At 42.7% G+C, this 12187-nt stretch overlaps 1 protein-coding gene across 1 annotated transcript in view; it reads left to right on the top strand.

Moving 5' to 3' along the window:
* The window catches only part of ntsr1 (neurotensin receptor 1 (high affinity)), a 90704-nt gene extending 78741 nt beyond the window's left edge, over window positions 1-11963 (top strand). The window contains exon 4 of the mRNA XM_085345120.1: window positions 11708-11963. Coding sequence (XP_085201246.1) covers window positions 11708-11963 — 256 coding nt within the window. The remainder of the gene's footprint in view (window positions 1-11707) is intronic.
* Window positions 11964-12187: the final 224 nt, after the last annotated feature.

The following is a 12187-nucleotide window of genomic DNA, read 5'->3' as shown; positions in this document are numbered from 1 at the left end:
ATAGATTTTGGTAGCCCAACTGGAAAAATCGCTAGCCCCAGGACGTCGGGCTAGCGATATTGCGAGCCCTGTATCTGATTGAAGAATCCCTCATCTTTGGACAAGAGAGTTTATTACAGAGAAATGGCTCTTTCCAAAATAAAAGCTATACTATACGCTTCTTCTGGGCTATATTCTCAGCAGGATATTAAACATATCAGGTCCCCATAAGGAGAATCATGTGCTAACGGCTGTCTAAATGACTCGGGTAAAGTTTGTAGCATGCATGCTTGTTGTTTTTGTCTGCTTCCACTTGTCTTTGCACTAGGATGATGTCGGCGTAAATGTGCAGTCATATTTGTTGTGTTCCCACTAGTGATGTCAGCGTTAATCTCATTGAAATGACCTTAACGCCACAACACGGCAAATCTCCGTTAATGAGCTACCCCTGATCGCCTCGTGCATGGGGCTAGACGGCCAACACATTAACGAGCTAACTGCACTAACACACTAGTTCCCACCCATGTAATTGAGCATTGCGTGGCACATCCAACATACTGTTTTACTTTAGTCCATGACGCGCTTACCTTCAGGGTCATACGTCACTTGAAAACCAAAATAATTCTAAATGCCAGATCTGAATGAGGGTGGGGGAGGTTAAATTTGCCATGTTGCAAGGAGAGCTTCACTTCTGTCTCGCTAGCTTGCCCTGCGCTCTTCCTTATGACGATGCTGTCTGTGTTGAGCGCTCAGTGGATCTGCGCTCGACAGTGCAGCCTAGGCGGAGTAGTCGAATGCAGATTCACTGAGCGCTCAACACAGACAGCATCGTCAGAAGGAAAGTTGATAAAATAAATGACAAATTTTGTATTGTTTGATACATATGCGTACCGAACCAAAAGCACTGTATCGAACGGTTCAATATCGATCCCGCAGGCGAATGGGAACCATGAAGAGGCCGCTAGAAAGGCTGCAACCACCAAGTACCTGCAGAGGGTCAGGCAAGTCCTGAGGAGTCAGCTGAACGGTAAGAACAAGATCCGGGCCATCAACACTTACGCCCTGCCCGTGATCAGGTACCCTGCTGGGGTAATAGGCTGGCCAAAGGAGGAGATAGAAGCCACTGACATAAAGACAAGAAAGCTCCTTACCATGCATGGAGAGTTTCACCCCAAGTCCAGCACCCTGAGGCTATACGCTAAGCGGAAGGAAGTGGGCCGGGGACTGGTGAGTGTCAGCACCACAGTCCAGGATGAGACAGCGAACATCCAAGAATACATTGGGAAGATGGCCCCAACTGACCGAGTGCTCAGTGAATACCTCAGGCAGCAGAAACCCAAGAAAGAGGAGGAAGACGAGGAACCATCATGGAAGGACAGGGCCCTGCATGGTATGTACCACTGGCAGATAGAGGAGGTGGCTGATATCCAGAAATCCTACCAGTGGCTGGACAAAGCTGGACTGAAAGACAGCACAGAGGCACTAATCATGGCAGCACAAGAACAAGCTCTGAGTACAAGATCCATAGAGGCTGGGGTCTATCACACCAGGCAAGACCCCAGGTGCAGGCTGTGTAAAGATGCCCCAGAGACAATCCAGCACATAACAGCAGGGTGCAAGATGTTAGCAGGCAAGGCATACATGGAACGCCATAACCAAGTGGCCGGCATAGTGTACAGGAACATCTGTGCCGAGTATAACCTGGAAGTCCCAAGGTCAAAATGGGAGATGCCCCCAAGGGTGGTGGAGAATGACCGAGGTAAGATCCTGTGGGACTTCCAGATACAGACGGACAAAATGGTGGTGGCTAACCAACCGGACATAGTGGTGGTAGACAAACAGAAGAAGACGGCCGTAGTGATCGATGTAGCGGTTCCGAATGACAGCAATATCAGGAAGAAGGAACACGAGAAGCTGGAGAAATACCAAGGGCTCAGAGAAGAGCTCGAGAGGATGTGGAGGGTGAAGGTAACAGTGGTCCCAGTGGTAATCGGAGCACTAGGTGCGGTGATTCCCAAGCTAGGCGAGTGGCTCCAGCAGATCCCGGGAACAACATCGGAGATCTCTGTCCAGAAGAGCGCAATCCTGGGAACAGCTAAGATACTGCGCAGGACCCTCAAGCTCCCAGGCCTCTGGTAGAGGACCCAAGCTTGAAGGATAAACCGCCCGCAGGGGCGTGCTGGGTGTTAAGTATAGATATATATATATATATATATATATATATATATATATATATATATATATATATATATATATATATATATACATACATTAGGGGTGCAACGATACTCGTATCGATATTGAACCGTTCGATACAGTGCTTTCGGTTCGGTATGAATATGTATCGAACAATACAAAATTTTAAATTTTTTTATCAACTTTTCTTCTGACGATGCTGTCTGTGTTGAGATCTCAGTGGATCTGCGTTCGACTACTCCGCCTAGGCTGCACTGTCGAGCGCAGATCCACTGAGCGCAGCACAAGCTAGCAAGACAGAAGCTAAGCTCGTTGCAACATGACAAATTGAACCTCCCCCACCCTCATTCAGATCTGGCCAGAACTATTTTGGTCTTCAGGTCTTTGTCTAAAGAAAGCTTTTTAAATAGAATATATTTTTTAACTATGTCTACCTGGACAAGAAAAGTGTGTGGGGAGGACATGGGATAGATCTGATGTCAACACAAACATACCTTTAATATTTGGTGACTTGTACCAGAGGATTTGCTCTGGAGCTTGATTTTGTTGCTCTTGAACTTTATAAACATTGTGTTCTCATACTCAGTCACCAATGACAGAGTATTTAAAGCCCATTATTATGCAACACGACCAAAGCCTCAAAGAACTCTACCCATCAAAAAACTTTATCTGAAACATCATTTCATCGTCCACTAATCTAGGTGAATTCTAAAAATTGGACCACTCATTCATATTTGGATAATGAGATTTATAGCAAAACATCAATTTTTCAGAGACTGTGTGAAGAATTTTAAGAGCTTGACAGTAACAGAAACAGTTTGCAGTTGCGTATCACTGGGAAAGCTCGTCTTCAAAAGCTAGTGAATCTACTGTCAAAATGTGTTTACTTGAAATACTAGAATATACAGAAGACACAGCTGGATGTCAGCCTTACACGCTGGGTAACGAGCTTTGAATGTCATCTTGGCCTCTTTGAACAGGCAATCATAAAAGCATACAGCTTTTTAGCAAAATAACCTTTTGCACAATGATAATGAAAAAAAATTTATGTATTGGTTGAGCATCATATTTGTTTCCATAATGTTTTCTATGCTTTTTCAAAATTAGTGAAAACATCACCATAAGGATACTAGTCATAGAAGGGGAGAAATTAAGACTTTTCCATTTCTTTTGCCCTATGGTTGCAACTTGTCTGTCAGAGGGTTGTGTTATTTAATTTGTCAACATTGCTAATGGAATCTGATACAATTTGCTTTCATACACAATTTTATGGACTTAAAGTGCAGGTCAACATTCTGCCTTATATTAACAAAGTCCTTCACCGCAGGGTTCTTTTGTATATAATGATGTTAAACTCCTCTGGAATGAGCAAAGTTGTTATAATGTTTGCATTTAAAGTGTATGCTATATACAATATATGTATACGTCATTAAAAGTTAAGACACTTGAAATGATAAACAGGGATGGTTTTTGTAGAAACGTAAACCTAAAATATTTTTGGTATTTGAAATATAAACTTTAAGTTAAACATTTTTTCAAACACTTAAAGGCTACACTATTAAAGAGCATGCATCAAAGCCATTCAATGTAAGAGAGCCAACATCAGATTGTCTGTAAATGACTGTAAATCAACAAGAAGAAGTGAGTGAAGGCAGAGGGAAGTATTTCTTGAGTAAGCTGGTAAATATGTTTGGTTTTGTACAAAAACTCAGGAAACTAGTGTAAAATAAACCTGAGAGATTCAAAATTCTGTCAGAGACTCACTTATAGTCCATGTCAACCTTCCTTAAATAAACGTTGTATACAGAATTACCTGAGTGCATATTTAACAAAAAGGTCATGTTCAATGGTGTCCCTGTTGTCCCTCGCAAAAAAAAATGTTCTTGTAAATTAAAAACTTTTTTTCTGAATTGATTTTTTTTTCTGAAATATGTAATTATGTCTGAATTTATGCATTTTTTGTTGCACCACAGTAGTGCAATATTTGTGAAAGGAGTGTGATATTCAGCTTTTCATATGAAATATAAATGCTCCTTTTATTTAGGATTAATTTCCACTTGCAGTAGCACTCTCTCTGTGGCTATCCATCCAGACAGGAATCAGAAATACTGTGTTTTTTCCAGCCAACTGAAGATTAAGTTTGTACCACTTGGACATTCTAGCGTTTGTAGGAAATTGTTTTTCTTCCCTTTTTCGTGCAGGGGCTTTGACATCATTAATAAATCTGTAGACTGGCGGGCAGCCTAGATTACAAATTTCCTCAAAAGTTGATCTGATAATGATGTTGGAAGGGTTTCTGGTAGTGGACCAACAAGGATTAAAATCAGCATTATAGGTTCAGTGCAACACAGTGCTGTGAAAAGTATTTGACCCCTTACTACTTTTTTATGTTACACAGAGAAAAATACAAAATGTAGCTTTTATATTATTATTTATTAAGAGGAAAAAGTGTCTATACACACACATACACACACACACACACACACACACACACACACACACACACACTAATTGCTGCCATGGGTACACAGCAAATTCAAAAGTGTTAAATGTTTTGGTGTTAATAGTCTCCTTGCAAAAGTAGAGTTAATTTTACTCTAAGCAGAGTCACATTCTTTTAATGTAACTCCGAGGTGTAAAATGATAGTAGTTAAAATCGAGTGTTAAAAATGAGTGTTTCTATTTCAAATCTGGAGGTGTTACAATGGAAACATTAACTCTTGACCTCTTAACTCTGAACTCCTACAGGGGCTATGACACCAACAGAGTAAATTCACAGACTCCGCCCCCAGCACGGCTCCAATCGAAGCTGAAGTGAAGCTGTTTCAGAACATTTTGCTCTACATATTTGAGTTGTTTGCCATGCTTGGTAAGTCATTTTTTCAAAGATTGTTTCAATTATTATTATGAGCTTTTACTTCTGTGGCTCTTTGGAGTTGAGACAAAGCTGTGTGAAAGGCATTAGCCATGTTGCTCGGTGATAGCATAATATTCTGTTTTAGCTAGCTGAAAGGTATTGTTTGCGGGCAAATACCACAGCCTTGAAAAAAAGCTTGCATGTGAATTTTCAGTCAAACTTTTGGTCAAATACACCTAAAACAATGTCTAGAATGTGAAATGTTGGTATAATGGTGCTACTTGAAGCCTGAAAACGATCGCCCATAAAAAAAAACAAAAAAACACGAGCAAACAGCAGTAGCAGACGTCCTGACTGGATTCTACGGTAGCATTTAGATCCCTCCAGAGTTTTGTGCACACGGTTTAGGTAAAAATGAAAAAGGTTGAGGTTTCACATTTAGTTCAGTATTACCTGTTGCCTGTGTCCTTGTCTTTTGGGAAAATACTTTACACAAGTAATGGCTCAAAGAGGATTCCTTTTTTTTTTTTTTTACTGTGCTGCAATTGTTTACTGGATTATTTGTGCCATTAATTAGTGTCAACTAATTTTTATTCAATCTCCGCACAGGATATGCTTGTGAAGATGGAATATGGGGGAGAGCAGAAGTGCGTTGAAGTTCCACAAAGGGATGAATGAAGGACATGCATATTGTATTGAAGAAATAAGTGATGAGAATGCTGTTATTTGCATTTACCATGTCAGACCTTTTGATAAACAAAATTCTAATGAAAGTGAGAACATGTATACTGTTACATCTTTCAGAAAATGTTTTGAAATTGTGGTGCACAGTTCAGAATAAATGTTTTTCAAAAACCATTGCGTCTTTTTAGTAAATGTTTATTTCCAAAAGAAATTTCTAGAAGTTCAGAACAGTAAAATTCCCACTTTTTAGAATGAATTAGAAGATAACTCTTACGTAGTTAAACTAAAATACTCTTTGAGAGTTAATATATAAACTCTTAACACCAAGTGTTAAATTATCAACTCCAGACAGATTTGGTGTTTAACACTAAATCAGAGTTAACGTACCAACTCTCCAAAAAGAGTTAAATTAACACTCTCTGGTGTGGACCCATATAGACACTTTAATAGTGTTGAAATCAAATCCGACAGTGTTAATTTGGACATGCTGGATTTGCAGTGTATATAAGCAGTACAAGTGTGTAACCTCTTCTATTCCTTCAGTTGTTGTTTTGGAGTTAAGTGTAGTGAATGTAGCCTGTGTGCGACTCTCAAACTATAAATACCTATAAATTCTTTGGAGTATACTGGACTGGGTTAAAAACATCACTGCACTTTACAGGAAAGGCAAGAGTCCTCTCCATTTTCTGAGGCGGCTGAGGTCCTTCAACATCTGGACAATGCTCTGGATTTTATATTATTCTGTTGTGGCCAGTGCTATCCTGTATGCTGTTGCATGTTGGAGCAGCAGATTGAGGGTCACAGATGCCAACAGAGGCCAGTAATATTGTGGGGATCGTGGTGGACTCCTTCCCGGAGAGGTGGATGTTGTCCAAGATAAAGACAATGTAGGATAGTACCTCCCGCCCACTCCATGACGTGCTGGCTAGCCACAGGATAGCACATTCAGTGAGAGACTGTGATTACCAAAAAGCACCACTGAACGGCACAGGAAATCATTCCTGCCTGTGGCCATCTCCCTGTATAACTCCTCCATACACTGTAAACACTGCAATAGTTACATCCTTTTTGCATACACTCTTTTCTTACTCGGTAATGTTGCTGTCAGTTTTCTTGATATTTATTTCTACTCACCTCTTTCAATCCTTGATATTTATTGTTGAGTGATTTGCATATATTGTGTTATTTCTTTAATCTGTAAATCTGTAACATGAGCTGAATCTCGTAAATCTCGTTTTCAAGTCCCCTTATATATGAAATATGTAGTCTAGCTACAAGTCGCTTAGAAAGACATTCCTATTAAGGTCTGGTCTACCAAAGAAGTGTCTATTACTGCACTGCCACCACAGGTGGTGTGTCTTAAACACAATCCATGTGAGTTATACTGTTCGAGATCAGTCCACACATACATATGAAATATGTAGTACGGTGATATAGTCCCGCCACTCAGAGAACCTGCGTTACTATGTCACCATTTTTTGTAATTTTTGTATTTAAAGAAGCTTAGTTAACTTTAAAATACACCATTTCATTACAAAATATTAATGGTCATGATTATCTTTGTAATTTTGTAATATAACGTTTAAAATAAATGTTCATCACCTTGCAGCTGTTTTTATTTAATCAGAATCAGAATACTTTATTGATCCCTGGGGGAAATAATTTTTTGTTACAGTGCTCCATTATAAACCAACATTAAGACAAGACAGACAATACACTAACTAAGAATAGTACAATATATACATATATATACATACATACATACATAAGTCACTCATAAATAAATAGCTGAAAAAGAAACATGTGTAGTTATAGCAGCAAACAGTGTGTTAAGTGGATGCGTTGTACAGGGAGATGGCCACAGGCAGGAATGATTTCCTGTGTCGTTCAGTGGTGCTTTTCAGTAATCTCAGTCTCTCACTGAACGTGCTCCTGTGACTGACCAGCATGTCATGGAGTGGGTGGGAGGTGTTATCCAACAATGTCTTTATCTTGGACAGCATCCGCCTCTCCGACACCACCTTGAGGGAGTCCAGCTCCATCCCCACAACATTGCTGGCCTTACGGATTAGTTTATTGAGTCTGTTGGCATCTGCGACCCTCAGCCTGCTCCCTCAGCATGCAACAGCATAGAGGATCGCACTGGCCACAACAGACTCATAGAAAATCTTCAGCATTTTCCGGCATATGTTGAAGGACCTCAGTCGCCTCAAAAAATAGAGACGACTCTGGCCCTTCCTGTAAAGTGCTGTGGTGTTTTTAGCCCAGTCCAGTTTATTGTCAATGTGTACTCCAAGGTATTTATAGTCCTCCACAATGTCAACACTGACCCCCTGGATTGAAACAGGGGTCAAGTGTTTCCTGGTCTTCCTGAAGTCCACGATCAGTTCCTTGGTCTTTGCCACGTTGAGCTGCAGATGATTCTGCTCACACCACGTGACAAAGGAGTCAACCACAGCCCGGTACTCTGTCTCATCATCCCTGCTGGTGCATCCAACCACCGCAGAGTCATCAGAAAACTTCTGAAGATGGCAGGTCTCTGTGCAGTGGCTGAAGTCTGTGGTGTAGAGGGTGAAGAGGAAGGGGGAGAGGACAGTCCCCTGTGGTGCCCCTGTGTTGCTGATTACCTTGTCAGACACACACTGTGGGAGACGTACATATTGTGGTCTTCCTGTCAGGTAATCAACAATCCAGGACACCAGAGAAGCATCCACCTGCATCGCTGCTAACTTATCACCCAGGAGGGTCGGCCTGATGGTGTTGAAAGCACTGGAAAAGTCAAAAAACATGACCCTCACAGTGCTCGCCGGCTGGTCCAGATGGGTGTAGACACGATTGAGCAGGTAGATGATGGCATCCTCAGTTCCGAGACAAGGCTGATAAGCGAACTGAAGGGGATCCAGATGTGGTCTTACTATGGGTCGCAGCTGGTCCAGGATGAGCCTTTCCAGGGTCTTCATGATGTGAGAGGTCAGTGCCACGGGCCTGTAATCCTGGGGGCCACTGGGACGTGGCGTCTTTGGTACAGGGACGAGGCATGATGTCTTCCACATCACCGGGACCCTCTGCAGACTCCGACTCAGCATAAACAGTTTATGAAAGACTCCACACAGCTGGGGGGCACAGGTCTTGAGGACAAGGGGACTCACTCCGTCTGGTCCAGCAGACTTGCCTGAGTGAAGTCTCCTCATTTGCATCTCAACCTGGTATTGAGTGAAGGTGATGGGTGGGGGAGGGGTGTCAGGAATCTCACAGGAGGCAACAGCGCCATGTGAAGAGAGAGGCTGGCACAGTGGTGTGGCTCTGGATTCCAGGCTGACTACAGGTGAGGTTGTGGGGGTGGGAGCAGACACTGTGGTGTCGAATCTATTGAAAAACAGATTCAACTCGTTGGCTCTATTCTCACCTCCCTCAGCTCCCCTGCTGTTGGTTGGCCTGAATCCAGTGATGGTCTTCATGCCCCTCCACACCTCTCTCATGCTGTTCTGCTGGAGTTTCCACTCCAGCTTCCTCCTGTAATTGTCCTTAGCCTCTCTGATCTTGTCCTTTAGTAACACCTGGATCTTCCTCACCTCCTCTTTGTTGCCCCCTTTGAAAGCCCTCTTCTTGTTGTTGAGGAGGGCTTTGATGTCCTTAGTCACCCACGGCTTGTTATTTGGGTAACAATGAACAGTCTGAGCTGGAACAATGGAGTCGGTGCAGAAAGTTATGTAGTCTGTGATACACTCAGTAAGCCCATTGATGTCCTCGGCGTGAGGCTCGCAGAGTGTTTCCCAGTCGGTCACCTCGAAACAGCCCTGTAGTTCCACTATTGCCTCCTCTGACCACCTCCTAACAGTCCTGGTGGTCACAGGTTCCCACCTCACAATTGGCACATAGCGGGGGGTGAGGTGAATTTAAGTCTACTTTCAGGAAAAGTAGTTAGCACTGTTTACTGCAAAACTACTCGTTTTCTGTTATGTCATTTGTTTAAATCACAATTTCACTGTAAGTACAATTAATGAATTGAAGTCTGCAAGTTAAAGATATTAAGAGTAAGAGACCAAAAACTTAAAATTCCCAGTAAATCAGCGGGTAATCAGGTTCTAAAGATTGTATTTAAGACTGCAACATTGTCAAGGCAATACACATCCACGGACAATTACATCCACGCTCTTTGGTTCTGTCCACCAGTTCAGATGTTTTGGCGCAGGATATGTGAAGACTTATCAAAGTGTCTGAAATGTAAAATTCCAACCTCCCCTTTAGTGTGCTTGTTGGGCAAATTGGATGATGTCACTAAAGAAATGAATACAGTCCACATGGTAAGGTAAGGTAAGGTGAGGTAAGGTAACTTTCTTCATACCTGTAGGTAAGGTAAATTTACTCAACAGAAAAATGATAGCATTTGGCATTCATTCAACAACACACATACCTAATAAATATAAACCTCATGGTTTTTACTTTACTAGCGCCAAACAGTCACCTCAAGGCGCTTTATATTGTACAGTAGATCGGACGATAATAGATACAGAGAAAAACCCAACAATCATATGACCCCCTATGAGCAAGCACTTTGGCGACAGTGGGAAGGAAAACCTCCCTTTTAACAGGAAGAAACCTCCGGCAGAACCAGGCTCAGGGAGGGGCGGCCATCTGCTGCAACTGGGCTCTGGAGGCTCTTAGATGGCGTTTTCCTCATGGCTGCATGCAGCAGGGCTGGTGTAAGGTGGGGGCTTGGGGTTCTCAGGGTGCTCCGCCTCCATGCTGGGGCTCTAGCTGGGCCTTGGGTCCTCGTTGGTGTGTCGCTGAGGTTATGTGTACATTGTTACACATTCAGACTCTTGACTTGCAGACTGGAGGAGCCAGTGATCGAACTACTAACCTTCCGATCAGTAGGTGACGTGCTTTAGCTCCTGAGCTACAGCCACCCGCTGGCTGGGCATGAGTGCCAGCTTGATGCCAGATCTGGGCCAGATCTGTTTTCTATGGGCCTGGACCACATAATCCAAACCACAATAGAGCCAGATATGGCATGCCATCACATAGACAGTGCCATCTATGCCAGGCCTGGCCCATATTTGGATGACATACGTCTTATCATGCCAGAAGTCAGCCAGCAGTGCCGGCTTGATACCAGATCTGGGCCAGACTTTCTTGCTATGTGGGATGGGGTGGATACAGTTTCCTCTGCGGTGGGGTCAGGTGGGCTGCTCCGGGTCTGTGGAGCTTGGCGGTGCTGCTGCCGTGGGCCCCGGTCTGGATGGCCTTGGTGGGTTCCAGATGGTGGGGGTGCCTATTGGGGTCAGTGGGGGAGCTGGCCCCAGGGAGGGGCTGCTTTCCCTTCCCTTCCTTTCCTCCCATCCCCGACTGCCATCCCCGACTGCCTTCCTCTTCTCTTCCCACTATACCACACACACCCACACAGGGGAGCCCCCCCCCCCCTCCCCATTGTTTTCCTATACCCTAGCCATGTCTGTCCCGTCTGTAACAACTGAAAATAAAATAAAATAAAATAAAATGAATAATAACAACAAAGGTCAATCAAGGCAAGGCCCCGGTGGTCCACTTGATAAAGTAAATCCATTTGGTATCTTTGTTGGCCTTAAGACATCAATTCTGAAGGCTAAAGAACCAAACGGGTCAGGCAAAAAATAAATAATGAAGACTGCAACAATACTAGTCTATCTTTATGTCGATATTGCATTTTGAATGTCAGTTATTAAAGTTAGTATTTTGAAACTGCCATGTTTTTTTTAATTGATTTTATTGTTTTTCGGCAGTACAAGTACCACATGTAGTTGAGATTTTTTTTTTTTTCCAGTTTTGGATGAGTCTCGACACCATGTGGTGCTCCGGAGGCTGTTCAAATGCACTAACTTTGCTGTACAAGTCACACTGCACCTGTGTATCTTTTTTATGCAAAGCATTAAAAGTAATATATTTATGTTTAGACTTAAACATTGGACATATAACTATTTCCTTATACTTCTCCCTTGTGTTTTCTTCCAGTGAGTTATATGACTTCTACCACTATTTCTACATGCTGACCAATGTCCTGTTCTACGTCAGCTCGGCCATAAACCCTGTCTTGTACAACCTGGTATCAGCCACCTACCGTCAGATCTTCTTCTCCACGTTGCGGTACTTCTGCATGCCCTGCCGTCACACAAACAGGAATCAACCATACCCCCTCAACCGCCACTCCATTAGCATCTCCAGTAGCCACACCCTTTCCACTAACATCATTAAAGAGACGGCATACTGATTAAGCTGCAGATAAACACACCTTCTTTCACTTTGTCATAAATTCATACATTGCCACATCTTGATTACATTTTCCCAGAGGAAATTATGGCATTGAGTTGGAGAATGTGGTCACCATCATCGTCATGTGAGGTTAAATTCTCACTCATTAAATGCTCTGATTTAATTTCAGACACATTTTCTCATGGATTATTGTGTTTCATACCTTTAACATGAGATTGTTAA

This window comes from Diplotaxodon limnothrissa, linkage group LG20 (assembly GCF_057381915.1).
Source record: "Diplotaxodon limnothrissa isolate DT_005_m linkage group LG20, D_limnothrissa_male_GT1.1, whole genome shotgun sequence".
Classification (NCBI taxonomy): domain Eukaryota; kingdom Metazoa; phylum Chordata; class Actinopteri; order Cichliformes; family Cichlidae; genus Diplotaxodon; species Diplotaxodon limnothrissa.
Note: the sequence above shows the minus strand (reverse complement) of the source record. Positions and strands in the feature narration are given on the sequence as shown.